The sequence below is a fragment of the Argentina anserina genome, chromosome 5, assembly GCF_933775445.1.
Source record: "Argentina anserina chromosome 5, drPotAnse1.1, whole genome shotgun sequence".
Lineage (NCBI taxonomy): Eukaryota > Viridiplantae > Streptophyta > Magnoliopsida > Rosales > Rosaceae > Argentina > Argentina anserina.
Window position 1 is genome coordinate 11,136,135 of NC_065876.1, and position 13,589 is coordinate 11,149,723.

Sequence of the window (13,589 nt, forward strand, 5' to 3'; positions counted from 1 at the left end):
GGAATCTCTTCCTAGCAAACACTACAACCCTCACCCTCTTCATTAACGTCGCATCGATGAGACGATGACTAACTCGCCGCCAGTTACTCTTTCCGGTCATCTTTCCGCTGCAATTTTCATATTATTTAATATGGTAACCATTGTGGTCAGACAACTCTTGCAACCGATCACATTATGTCGTCTTGAAATAGAAACTTCCGAGACAAAAATTCTCACCCTTGACTTCGTACATCTATGGCGTCTCAGATATGTAATGATACTCATTATTATCTGGTGCCGTCACTCGTCGCTACCTTGTTGGATTTCACTATCTGTTCATGTCAGTGTTCATCTCTCTCTATGTCTGCACTGGCTGTGAGATATTATTATCACTAGGAGATGTAAACCTTCGTCCATAATTGTTTTGTTTACGGTCTACCATAAGTCATACATGAGTCTGAGCGTTTAAAGTTGGAAGTTGAATAGGTTTCAATCTTCACTTTCGCTGTTTAAAGCTAACCAATTATAAGAACCCTAATTGTCTCCTTTTTACGATAGATACATTTGATGTGAGATCTTGCCCTACTGAGAACCCATAAACTTCGGAAATTGTAGCTTTTGAGTGAGAGGTGTAATCAGTGGACCACTGACATCCAGGCTATATATATCATTTTCCGGTTGATGCAATATAAGCAACGACCTATTAGGCACCAACCTGTTGCATAAGCAACGACTCTTCAATCGTCATATATAGCTTCAAAGAGCTTGAGGGAGACAGCTAGCTAGCTAGAGGAAGAAGATGAGCATTGTTGTAGTCGATCAATATCGACGATTCGATGGCTCGAGTAGCTCTCCGTGATTTCCTTTCTTGATTGTTTTGAGTCATTTTCTCGTAGCTAGTTGTGAAAATATCGATCGAAAGTCATTTGGGAAGATCGACTTGGTCCTCCGCTGTGTGTTAAAGGACACAACTTTTAACAGTGGTAGCTATTGGTACATGCACCTTCTGTATTCATCTTATATATGCATGCATCGTTATCGATCTCTATCTCATGTCTTTATGTTTCGTCAAATCGTCTTCAATGGAGAGTTAGCCCAACCCTCACGCAAAACACAAGCTATATATATGAATAATATGATTTTCAGTATACCAATTGGCCGGTTGGGACTACAGTTTACAGTGGTAAACAACCTGCAATGTCATATTGATATATATACGCCGCACATGGACAACTCATACTTAGATCTGATATATCTTTATTTGACTATGAACTTATGCATAAACTACAAAGAATAAATTATTACAATGAAGAAGCTCTCGAATTGTCCAGAGAATGAGAGAAGAGAGGAATTGGAAAATTTCGGGGTGTTCTCTAATGAAGGAGAGGATCTCCTTATATAAAAAAACGAATCTGCTTTTACTGTTGACTTTTTACAGAATAGTTGACTGTCTAGCATGTGAGTGAATAGTGTTTTGCCGAGTGACTGTAGCTTCGGTGAAAAAGCTGATTTTGACTGGACTTTGTTTAGATCTTGACTTGGTTTTGATCGGGCTTGAATCTTGACTGTGTTTGAGACATACTGGTTTGTCTATAGTTCGTATGGGTCTTGACTGTCTTGGTAGTCAGCCCATCTAGCTGGTTGACTTGGAGCTGCTTCAGATGATGAAGAACAGTCTTCGTCTTCGACATCGCCTCCTTCACTGTTTGCTGATAAATTGGCAGCTTGCTGAGAGAGATTGACAGCCTGTTGGATTAGCTTATCAGCCATTTCTTGTAATTCTTCTGCAGTGGTGGTGGCAGATTTAACTGACTTTGCTTTCTGACTGGAAGATAATTGACCCGGTTGGGCCTGGATTGAAGAAGACTGGGCTTGAATTGATTTTCTTTGAACAAGTTGGGCTTGGATTGGAGATGTGAAGGGCTGGTGGAAGAAGACTGGACAACAATTGGAGATTGTGTAGTGACTAGTATTTGCGGTATGACTGAAAATTCTCTGGTGAATTGTTCTATGACTCTTTCTGTTTTGAATTTGTCCCACCATTTGACTAAGAAAATTCGAGAGACGACATTTATGTCGTGTAATTCATAATGCCATTTCATGATCCAAGGGATTTTATATTTGGACATGAATAATAGTTTTGGGGGAAGGAGATCACAGAAAGCTCCATGGTACTCCCACCATTCACCAAACCACAAGGGAAATTGGCGTTTGAAATTCTTATCAAACTTAAAAAACCATGAATGATTGAAATCCTCTGTTTGGAAGAGGAAGATTTTGTACCATGCATCAATATACTCATGGTAAGTGCATGCAAATGATTGGTGAGGAGTGTAGGCGGTTTTTTTCCCACTGAGATAAATAGAAGATTTGTTTAATGTAAAGGGGATGGTACAATGTTTTATTTGGGTCATTGGGATCTTTGATTGAGTTAATAGAGACCGACTGAGTTTTATATAAAATATCCTTATAAAATGATAAAGATTTACTAGAAGGATAATAGCAATTTGGGCCAAAAAAAAAGGCTTTTACTATGGCGGCCGGAGATTTTAAATGACTAAGAGAAGACTCAACAAAAAGGCAGAAATCATGTTGCCTAAGTTGATAAGGGGATGACTTCCTGTTAATGAAGACCGGGAGTTTATTAGGGTGATCAAACTTGTAAGGGTCAAATGAACTAATTAGTGCTGACTGATAAGTTAGTTTGAAAGGACTGAGAGTAGTACCTAATGGACTGTACTTATTGGTAATTGGCAATAAGGAATGGTCTGTGTGAGGGACTAAATTGGTGGATGACTCAGGAGTTTCTGACTTAATAATCTCTATTTTGACTGGAGATGGTATTGCAAGATTGACTATTGATGTGGTAGGATTGACTTTTTCTTTTCCAGTGTTTCGCCGTCAGACGGATGAAGTTGGCTGCATGATGAAGATCCCTGTAAAAATTCTCTGGTTAAGAAATCTGGAATATGATTGTCACTTCAATTGATGAATGCAATTTCAAAATCAAAAACACTTAAAATGCCCTGCCATCTGGCAAGCATTTGCTTACTAGCAATGTTTTGAACATCTTTAACTAAAACATCTTTGGCACTTTTGCAATCAACCCTGACTAAAAAATTTTGGTTTAAAAAATCATCTTGAAATTTGCTGATACATAAGACAATAGATAAAATTTCTTTTTTGATTGTGTTGTAATTAGACTGAGCCGGGTTCCAAGCTCCATAATGAAAACTGACAATTTGTTCGGGATGACTAGGAGAAATTTGATGTTTAAGGATACCGCTGTATCCTATATCTGAGGCGTCAGTTTTAACTATTTTAAATGCATCTAGAAGAGGAATTCCTAAATAAGGTAATGTTTGAACATGACTCTTGATTTCTCTGACTATAGATGTATGAGTAATAGTCCAAGGAGGAGGATTTTTATTTAATCTATCAAATAAGGGTTTGCATTTCTTTCTGAGATTTGATAGAAATCTACTATGTAATTTAATGATCCAATAAATCTTTGTAATTGGGTTTTGTCTAGTATGAAATCTGGAAATTTGTCTGCAAATTGGATCACTCGGTTAATGGGTTGAATTTGTAAATGATGGATATTAAATCCTATGAATCAGATGTTTGACTGAAATAGTTTTATTTTTGAAGCGGGATACCACTAAACCGTTGTTCTTTATAATGGAAAAGAACTAGTGAAGATGTTTCCAATGTTGATCAATAGACTGAGAGAAGATTAAAACATCATCAATGTACACAATTGAAAAGGGACTGTAAGGATTAAATATGTCGTTCATAATATTTTGGAATTCACTAGGAGCGTTCTTAAGACCAAATGACATCACATTCCATTCATAATGGCCGAAATGAGTAACAAATGCAGTTTTGTATTTATCAGCTTCATTGATTTGGATTTGCCAAAAACCTGATTTCATGTCAAATTTACTGTAAGCGGCTGATTTATTTAGCTTGTTGATTAAATCTCTTTTGTTGGGAATAGAATATCTAATCCATTCTAAAACTGTATTTAATGGTTTATAGTTGATGACCAGACGAGGAGTACCTCTTTCAAGTTCAGCACTTTTTTTAACATAAAAAGTGACACAGGACCAAGGCGATTTACTAGGTCGAATTATTATTTTTCTGAGTAATTCATTAATTGTTTTTTGCAAAATTCCATGATTTCATGATTCATTTGTATTGGTCGAGCTTTGGTATGGATATTTATTTTGTTGAATTCCTTTATATATGGTAATGAAATGCTTTTTCCTATGCCAAAAAGCCGTAGGAAGATCAGAATACAGTTCTTTAATTATTATTTTCTTCAAAATTTTTAATTTTATTTTGAAGAGCGACATCTTGAAGTTGATTGTCAATTCTTTTAAAATTAAATTCTTCTTTGAGGAAACTAATTTTTTTAGTTTATGGTTGAATACAATTGATAGTTTTTGTAACTAAATTTTCTTGTAATGCTTTTAGAGTATGAATTTCAGAATTCGAAAGAAAATTAAATTTGAGTGGTTCATCAAAAGGGTAAGTAATGATTCCATCATAGTTAACAAGGAAATGATAAATTAAGGTAATAAATGGTAAACCTAAGATGCGCCTATCAGTTAGGTTTTTGACTAGGACAAATGATGTTTTGTAACAAACTTTACTTTGACAACTATGTGCTCTAGGGATTTCATATTTGATATTCATTTTTGAACCATTTGCTGAACTGAGAGATTCTTTAGATTTTTTCAAAATATTTTGAAGGTATTAAACCTTCTTGGATACAATTAAGGTCGGCTCCAAAATCTACAAGGGCTATTGTCGTGAGTTCAAAATCTTTGATTCTGAGTTGGATAGTGGTATACCATTTTTTTAGTTGAATACAATTGATAACACTGGGAATATTTTGTTCAGATACTTCTTCATCATTTGGGATTTTATTTTCTTCATCTAATATTTCATTAACTAGAGGGTTTTCTAGGTTAGAAAATGCATTATTTATTTTAATAATGTTTAATTCTTGTTTGATATTTGTATTATCATCTATAAGATTAGAATGAGATTGTTGTAAAGCATGAATTTCTATTTTAATGTTCTTAATTTCTTGTTGTAAATCTTGGATGGTAATTTATTTTTTACTTTTATTAAACCTATCAAATGTTGATGTAAGGCTGACTTTTAGTGGGGGAGTTTTACTAACATCTTCTTGGGTAATTAATTTTTTTTAATTTTTTGAGAGACTCAGTTTTTAAGTCAGGATTATCAATTCTAGCAATTAAATCAATTAATAATTCTTCTTGTTATTCTTGTTTAGAAAGAACATTATTTTTTTTGCAACAAGCATCGTTGCAGCCAAAAGTGATTTTTGGGGAGGGGGAAGATCCTTCTTCTGATTCAGAAAAAGAGGATATTGGTAAAGATCTAATATCTTCACTTGTGTTATTCTCTGAATTTGTATTTCTTAATTCTAATACTTTGATTAGATTCTCTTTTTCAACTGGTGTAAGTGTTAATTGATTTATTGTAATTTTAACTTGACATTCATTTGCAAAGTGACCGGTTTTATGACATTTAAAACATTTCGTTTTACTTTTATCAAAAAATCTTTTCTTTGAGTAAGATTTCAGGTTTTTGTTCCAGTTTTTCTTTGCCTTATTTTTTGAATAAAATTTATTTGATTCAAAATTTTCTCTTTTATGAAAATAAGGTTTGTGACAACTAGATCTTGAATGATGAATGAATTTGTTGGATGACTTTCTTCGTCTGGAAGGAGGTAATGAAGGTAAACCATATTGCTCACAAAATTTTCCTAACTCTTACTTGGCTAATTTCTTTTCTGATTTTAGTTGGGAATTTAGTTTCATATCAATACACATTTTCATGCATTCTTTTTGTATAACAGTGATTATGTTTCCATAGGTTAAAGAGTCATAATTAATAAATCATGTTTCATTACTGAGGACTTGTCTTATTTTATGTGCAAAAAGTTTGGGAAGACCACTTATGAATTTTTCTTTCCAAAATGGTTGATTACTGTCATCTCGAAGCATTACTCTAAATATGAAAACATCTTTATACTATTTAAAATCACTTAAGGTTGGATATTTTAAATTACTAAGTTGATCATGGATTCGAGAAGTGATATGACTCAGAGTACCTATAAAATGTTGAATGACTGTATAGAATAAGGTGTTTATAGCATCTGAAATACCCATATTACAACGTTCATAAAAGATTGAGGTTCCATCCGGTTCACATTGTAATGCATGTTCAATATCAGACCTTGCATCAGGAGTGAGATGTTTTTCCCACCAAGAATGTAGCATTCCGGTAAACCCAGATGATAGAATATCAATAATTTCGGGTTGTGTGAAGTTGTGATTTGTGATTTGTGATGTAACTATTTGCTGCCATAGACATGTGATGTAGTTTATTTAATATTTTTTATTCTGATGAATTATTAATGTTCCATTCATATGTTTCGCCAGAAGAAACTGCAAATTGTATATTTGAATGAGTGTTGGGTTGAATATCTATTGAGAGTGGCCTTTCAGTCCAATTTCTGGAGTGTTGTTTCTTTGGCCGCATTATTCGATCAATATTCAAAGTTTGGAATGTCTTGTCTAATTGGGAAATTATGGTTGAATCACTATCAGAAGTAGAATCATGAGTTTGTTTTATATTGATTACAGAGATTGTATTAGATGATCTTGGTTCATTTTTTAGATTTTTTAACAATTTTTCTATTTTTTGAATTGAATTTTCAGGCGTGACGGTAGGTTTATTGTTGAAGTGAATTATAGGAGATTCTGCGTTAGGGTTAGGTAGAATGTGAACTTTAGATGTAACATGATCAAGCGTTGTTTCTATTTTACGGACCTCCACAGCCAAGAACGAATATATATATATATAGGCCCAGAGGTGGATCCAGCCCAACGGTTGCCTGGGCTAGAGCCCATGCAGAAATTTGAAGCCCAAAATATTTTGTTCATGTATGCTAGCCCAAGAACAAAAAAAAATCTGGTATGTGTTTGCGAGTTCCACAGAAGAAGAATAAGAAGAAGAATGTGTGATATGACGATCTCCACTGCTACTCACCTGCTCTAGACCTTTGCCACACTCCTCATATCCTCCCACCCTCACAGATCGTAGTCTCCACTACTGCTCACCTGCTCCAGTCCTCCGCCACACTCCTCCAGTTCTCCCACCCTCACAATCATAAATGAAATTGCGACACCGACACATAGAAGAGGCCCGAGATGGTGACTGATTTTTTTGGCTTAGGGAATTTGGGTGATATGCCTTATTCACTGCTTCTTCAACTAATTATCCTCACTTAATTTTTAGCCGTTTCAGGGACTATCCGATTGACCGATTCTCCGTCGATTTCACATGGATTAGTTCTCTGATTTCAATTCACATTGTCCCTAGATTCCAATTCTAGATCCGCCCCTGTATAGGCCGGATCAAGAGCGGATTGTCCGTACAGGCTACGTCGGCGATTCGGCAACCAGCGATGCAGAACAATGGCACGGAAGGTGCCGACCATGCTCCCCCCTCCCGACACTCATGTATGTACCGGCTGGAGCTCAATCGCCGGCCGAAATCAGCAAATTTCCCATAAACTTGAAATTTCTTGAAATTTGTAGATTTCGACCGGTGATAGAGCTTCGGCCGGCATAGATAGGAATGGCGAGAGGGGGAGCACGACTGGCACCATTCATACCGTCGTTGCTCGTCACCGGTGGCCGGAATCCTCTCTCGATCCTATCCATTTATATATATATATACCGAGCTTTTCAGGTGCGGAGGTCCATATCTTAAGCTAAGGTACGGATTTTTATTTTTTATCAACTTTTCGATTGAGTTTTCACATCTCCACCGTCCAATATCTAGGTTATAACGTATAGATCATCTCCAAAAAATTTCAGCCGATTTCATGATCGTTAAGGTATCGAACTAATCAAAACCAATGGACGTATTGAATTTGCCGAACCTGAACCGTTCATATTTTGAGTAGAAAATCAAAGTTATGAGTAACTTAACGGTGATGGAATCGGCTGAAATTTTGTGGAGATGATCTATACGTTATAACCTAGATATTGGACGGTGAAGATGTGAAAACTCAATCGAAAAGTTGGTCAAAAATAAAAATCTGTACCTTAAACTAAAATAAGGATCTCCTCACCTGAAAAGTCCCGTGTATATATATATATATATATATATTTATTTATTTATTTATATTTATATATAATTAGTGCGTCGCTGTGAAGATGTTCCACAAAACTGGTATGGAATTAATTCACAAGCTCGGGTTAGGCTTCTGCGTCGTTTGTTGCCAATCAGGTCCTCCATACAAATAACGCAAGTGGGCGTCTGGATAATTTCCGAGCTACCATCATCTTCAACCCTCACCTTCTCCAAACCCTCGATCGATGATATTGCATTGTCGAGGGCATCAGCGGCAGCAGATTCGATATGAATGTCAATCATTTCCATTACGTAGACATGAATAACAGAAATTGTGGAGGATGAGATTGAAGAGGAGGAGGATGCTGGTACTTCATCTTGAACCACCCGGAACACTTTGTTAACGATAGATATCTCTTCCTCAGGAATTGGTCTCCCGTCATCCCCCTCAAGAAATTTCAATCCTGAAAGACAGTCAGATATGTCATCTGCATAGTCACTCTTATAGAATAATATCACCTCAGGGGGTTCACACAGAATGGTCGCTGTCTTCAACAAAATTGGATTGTCATAACGGGGTCGATCACCAATCCGGTGAAGGAATCTCCGTGTATAGTAGACCCTTATGTTGATCTGCACCAAGTGGTCATCATCACTTCCGCTTGGTCTGGGTTCTCTGGTGTGCCACACTCTACTGTCGAAAGAGTATTTGAGAAATCTCATATCTTCATTTGGAAGAGAGAAAGAGGAAAAATTATTGAAGTGTGCACTGTGCAGGAATCTGAAGTCCTGACTCCTGACAGCGAACAAAGTGGTGAAGATACATTATATATAAATAATGAGGTCCATAAATCCTTAATTAATGGAATAGGATATAAATCCGTGATGGAAAAGGATTTCCAAAACCAAACAAATCTTGAACACCAGTCACCAAGTAAACTTGAAAAATGGCCAGCTGTGTTCTGCGAGGGTACATTTACTTTGTTCATCTACTCTTTCCACAGATACCAAGCCCATACTCATCCTCTCCAAAATGCCTTCGCCGTCGTCTACCCAAAATTCCGACCTCACCGCTACCCCTAGACGCAATGTTGATATGCATGTCACACAAAACAAGATGTCAATCATTGCTAGGGTGGAGCATCTATACCTGGTTCCACGGTTTTAGATGTTGTTAGAGGTCTAGCATTATATATCTCCACTTTTAATTTAACTTGTGTGACCATATATTCTGCTATTCGCCAACATGTTCAAAGAACAGTTCCACTGGTCTCCATAATTCATCTCCAACTCTATCACAACTACTCCAAAAGTATACTGGGTACTAACATGCATATCAAAATAATTATATAAATTGATAAAAGACTCCATATATATAAGTCTGGACCTTGATAATCGGTTCCAACAGTCTTTACAATTCAAAAGGGGGACTGAAGCAGGAAGTCACATTCTTGTAAATTTATAAGTCCTATTGTAAGGGTGTCTACTGGCCATAAAGGGCACCATATCGATATACAAAAGAGAAAAGAAAAAAAATGTATGTAAGTGAAGCAAGCTTTCCATCAACCAGAACGCCCAAAGGGATTATACAATGAAGTTTGTCAGATTTCTCCTTATGACCTGACTAACATTAATCCATCAATGTTGACTCGATTAATGATGAAGTTTCGGTGGACGGCGAAGCTTCTATCGGTGGTGAAGACAATGACAGATTTAAGAGGAAGCCAACCATGAGTCCAATAAGCCCCACAAAAATTGCGAAGGTGAAGGAAAAGCCTGGGTCACCTTTCCGGTATCTCCGCCTCTTCAGTATGTCCTGCAATGAACAAGAGTAGACCATCAGTGGTGACTGGTGAGTGTTGTGAGTAGATATTGGCCTGGGTTGATGCTCTTCATATCTTCTTTCAACTGACATTTTTAAAGGAAATGTGCGACTATAAACACTACTTATTTCAACTGTTGCCAACCTGTCAATCTCAGGTATACTATTGGACCACCTTATGTTTAGAATAAAAAAGTGAAAGAAGAAATGAACAAAACCAACAGATTATGCTATCTTCTTTCAACTCCTTCTACTGTTGTCATGCGCATTAAACAACTTCGGAATTTACGGTAAAATTCTAGATGTCAACTAATAAAGTCGTCTCTATGTTACTGTGGAGCATGAAGAAGAATAATTATAAACTGACCAGTTCTTGTTGAAGTGTCTGTGTTTGTCTAACAGCTGAATCTCTTTCTTCTTTCAGGCGCTGGAAAGTCTGATTCTACATTGAAATAAAATAAATTTACAGAGTAAGAATTAGAAGAATAAATTTCAATTATAATAAAACACCAATGTGGTCTGCTTAACAAGAAACTAAATATAAACTTTAAAAGATTTCAGGAAGGGAACTATGAATTGAAAGACAGTAAGCTAGAACAATATAACCACGTACAATCGCAATTGTTCCAGCAACTAGAGCCTCTCCAAATCATCCCTTTGCTATCTTAATATCATTCTGACTACCACCCTCACTTAATCAACACACTACGTACTTGTGATCAGAAGAAGTCTAGAGTTGGTTTCTAGTGACAAATCGTGTTACAAATGCAAGGGAGGAAATGTATTACTCATTCTAGGACTACATATGTAAAGTGGTTCAGTGAAGAATTGGTTTCAGCGAACCAGAACAAAAACACTGTGCATGCATGTTTTAGCAAGACAAAGCGTTATTCCTAAATCGTGTAGTTCAATAAAACTCACAGAATTGGTATCAAGACCATGCATAGAAGCTCCGTCTTCATTTCCTTGATCTGAACCCGGAGTCATGTACAAAACTTTAAGCTTGCACTCCTCTACTGTCCTTCCACTTTCCTTGGTGAACTGGATGGAACATTAAACAGTGCAGTGTCATTACTACTTCAGGTAAATCACAGTAATAAGATATGATGCTAGTGTTCAACTTAAGCTCCTTACAGTATCTTGTGGAAGTTCATCAACATCAGAATTTGGAGGCACTACCGTACTCTGTAGGAGAAATTTATCTTTGCACTGCATGTCTGGAGGATATTCTCGTTGTGCTTGGAGGGTGACTGCCAATCCCAGCCGTTAGTGGAATACAGTAATTATAAATTTTTAAGAGAGACTAGAAAGGAGAACATAACAAGCACTTGTAGCACTTTGTGGATAGAGCGCAAGAATATATTAACACTCTTACATATATTTGGTACAACTCTTAGACGCTAGCCTATAGTTGTCATTCATCAGCAATGTACTCCAAAAATTTTATCATACGTGGGACGTTTCAAGTTCACTCATTACAGTTACAGCTAAAGCAATGGAGTTGATCATCGGGCAGCGTACTTCTAAGATACCTATATGTCCTCAGAAATATAGTAAGATATTCCATTGGTGTATTCCTAAGATGCATCCATATCTTATTAGCTAAACCAGTAGGGAGATCATTTGTTTTGAAGTGTATTCCAAGGTTACCTTCATATTTTTTAGAATTTCTTTCTTACTATCAATGTGAAGCTAAAATTGTTAAGAGCAAAAAATGATAACTGTAACACTGTATTTAGTAGCACCTCTGATGACACATGAGTTCCAAGCCTGTATAACACCAGTGTTGGGCCGTACAAAGTACTTCTTAGGGGAAGTGGTTTTAACCTAGGGAACAAAAAGTACAAACTATCAAAAACATGTTGAACAAAACATACTTATGTCACCAAAACAAAGTATCATTCACCAAAAGAACTCGTACCTTGAAAGCGATATGGTTTTCTGTGTTGTTGATGACTTTAAGGTCACAAAAGCTTTGTTTTTCCAGCTCAACTGATCAGCAAATAGCAAACCAATAGTCCATTAGAGCTGTATCAAACAATTCTAAATTATCCAAGAACAGATACATAACCAGTGTTTGACAACCTTCCTGGAGGATGCCACTATAAGGATATGAGGTTACAGTGTGGTATCACTGGTACGTGCTCATTTGCATTCATCTATAAAAAAAATTCTTTTCAATTTGAACCATCTCAAAGACCAAGCAAACAATTGATGACACCAGATATAAATTGTGTTGTATATGTTTGTCTAATTACGGGTCCAATACAAGCATAACCTTGATAATACAGACTGTAACCTCTAATTACGGCAACAATTCATATAGTTTCTAGTCAACTTCATATATAACAGCTTATTGTATATTTCTCCCTTGCCCAACTTCTTATATGTATTCTATTGAACTTAGATAGGACTACTAGTGATATACCAGTTTTCGTTACTCAGACAACAGCATTATATGTGAAGATTCCTACCATAACCTGGGTTGTAGCCATGGGGCTGGCAAAACTATAAAGCTGTCTAGCAGTAGTAACCAAAGTATCATTTAGCTCAAAAAACCGCATATGACAAACTATAAACAACAAAAAATTGAAAAAAACGCAGGGCTCGAAAATGCAGAGGATACAAATCCAGACACCGCCACAAACCAAACAAGATGACGAGCACAATAGCAGTAAACAAATAATGTCTTAAGGTCAGGCACAGACAAAGAAACCAATCTTAAATTTGATTCCTAGACACTTGTACTGCGATTACCATCATCTGCTATGATGTAAGATCATAGTCCACCTAGTCTTACCACCTACCACAATCTCACCACACATATTTCACTGGCTCAATCATACCTACCCATCAAACTTGTAACTCAAGCCTTTTCATGTCACCAATCTAAACCAGAAACATTGTTTCACTTTTACATACCAAACTTCTAATAACCGATCAAAAATATATAAAATAAAAAACTAACAAGATCAACAAAATGCATAATCCCCTGTTCATGCATTTACATGAATATCAGCAACTTGACAAATGCATAAGGAAAACAGAGAGGGAGAGGGAGATTACATTGAAATCTGAGCTCCTCGGGAAGAACAGAGATCAACTGATTACCGCCACCGGCACTCATGATGGCCAACCAAGGCTAAGATTGGACTTGTATATTTTCGGCGAACAATCTCAAAACACTGGCATTCGGACTAGGACAACAAACCCTAACATCATCGTCAGGTTTCAGAGAGAGATAGAGAGAGAATGGAATGAAGGAGAATGTGAGAGGAGAGAGAGTGAAATTGAACAAGGGACTAACACATGGTGGAAGAGTACGGATTGCTCGGTCCAATTTCTGCGGTTGGGCCGCCCACCAAGTACGGGCGTCAGTCCGAGCGATCTTCACGACACTACCGGAAAACTCTCAGAAAGAGAGGAGGAGGAGGAGCAGAGGACACGTGTCGAGGGGAGGGGAATGGCGAAGCCCGGTTCAAAAGTGAGAGAGAAGGAAAAGCTTTCGAATGTATAGCCCTGTCTGTGGTAGCTTTTGTTTAGTTTCCTTTCAGCTTGTTTTCTTAGCATTCTTTGCTTCTTGTTTGGTTTAGCTAGCTCCTCT

General features: G+C 36.8%; 1 protein-coding gene across 3 annotated transcripts; it reads right to left on the bottom strand.

Annotated features, from left to right (window-relative positions):
* Positions 1-9,519: 9,519 nt before the first annotated feature.
* LOC126794611 (vesicle-associated protein 2-1) lies at positions 9,520-13,417 on the bottom strand. Of its 3 annotated transcripts, none has more exons than XM_050521367.1 (8): positions 13,293-13,417; positions 13,052-13,170; positions 11,907-11,977; positions 11,731-11,812; positions 11,120-11,235; positions 10,907-11,026; positions 10,353-10,427; positions 9,520-9,979 (listed from the first exon to the last, which is right to left on the bottom strand). In XM_050521367.1, exons 2-8 carry the CDS (start codon positions 13,110-13,112, stop codon positions 9,794-9,796), a joined length of 711 nt encoding a protein of 236 aa, XP_050377324.1. In that variant the 5' UTR covers positions 13,113-13,170; positions 13,293-13,417; the 3' UTR covers positions 9,520-9,793. The 3 variants fall into 3 exon arrangements, with proteins under 3 accessions (XP_050377324.1, XP_050377323.1, XP_050377322.1); XM_050521366.1 differs by having other exon boundaries at positions 13,052-13,182; XM_050521365.1 differs by having other exon boundaries at positions 13,052-13,197; positions 13,293-13,411.
* Positions 13,418-13,589: the final 172 nt, after the last annotated feature.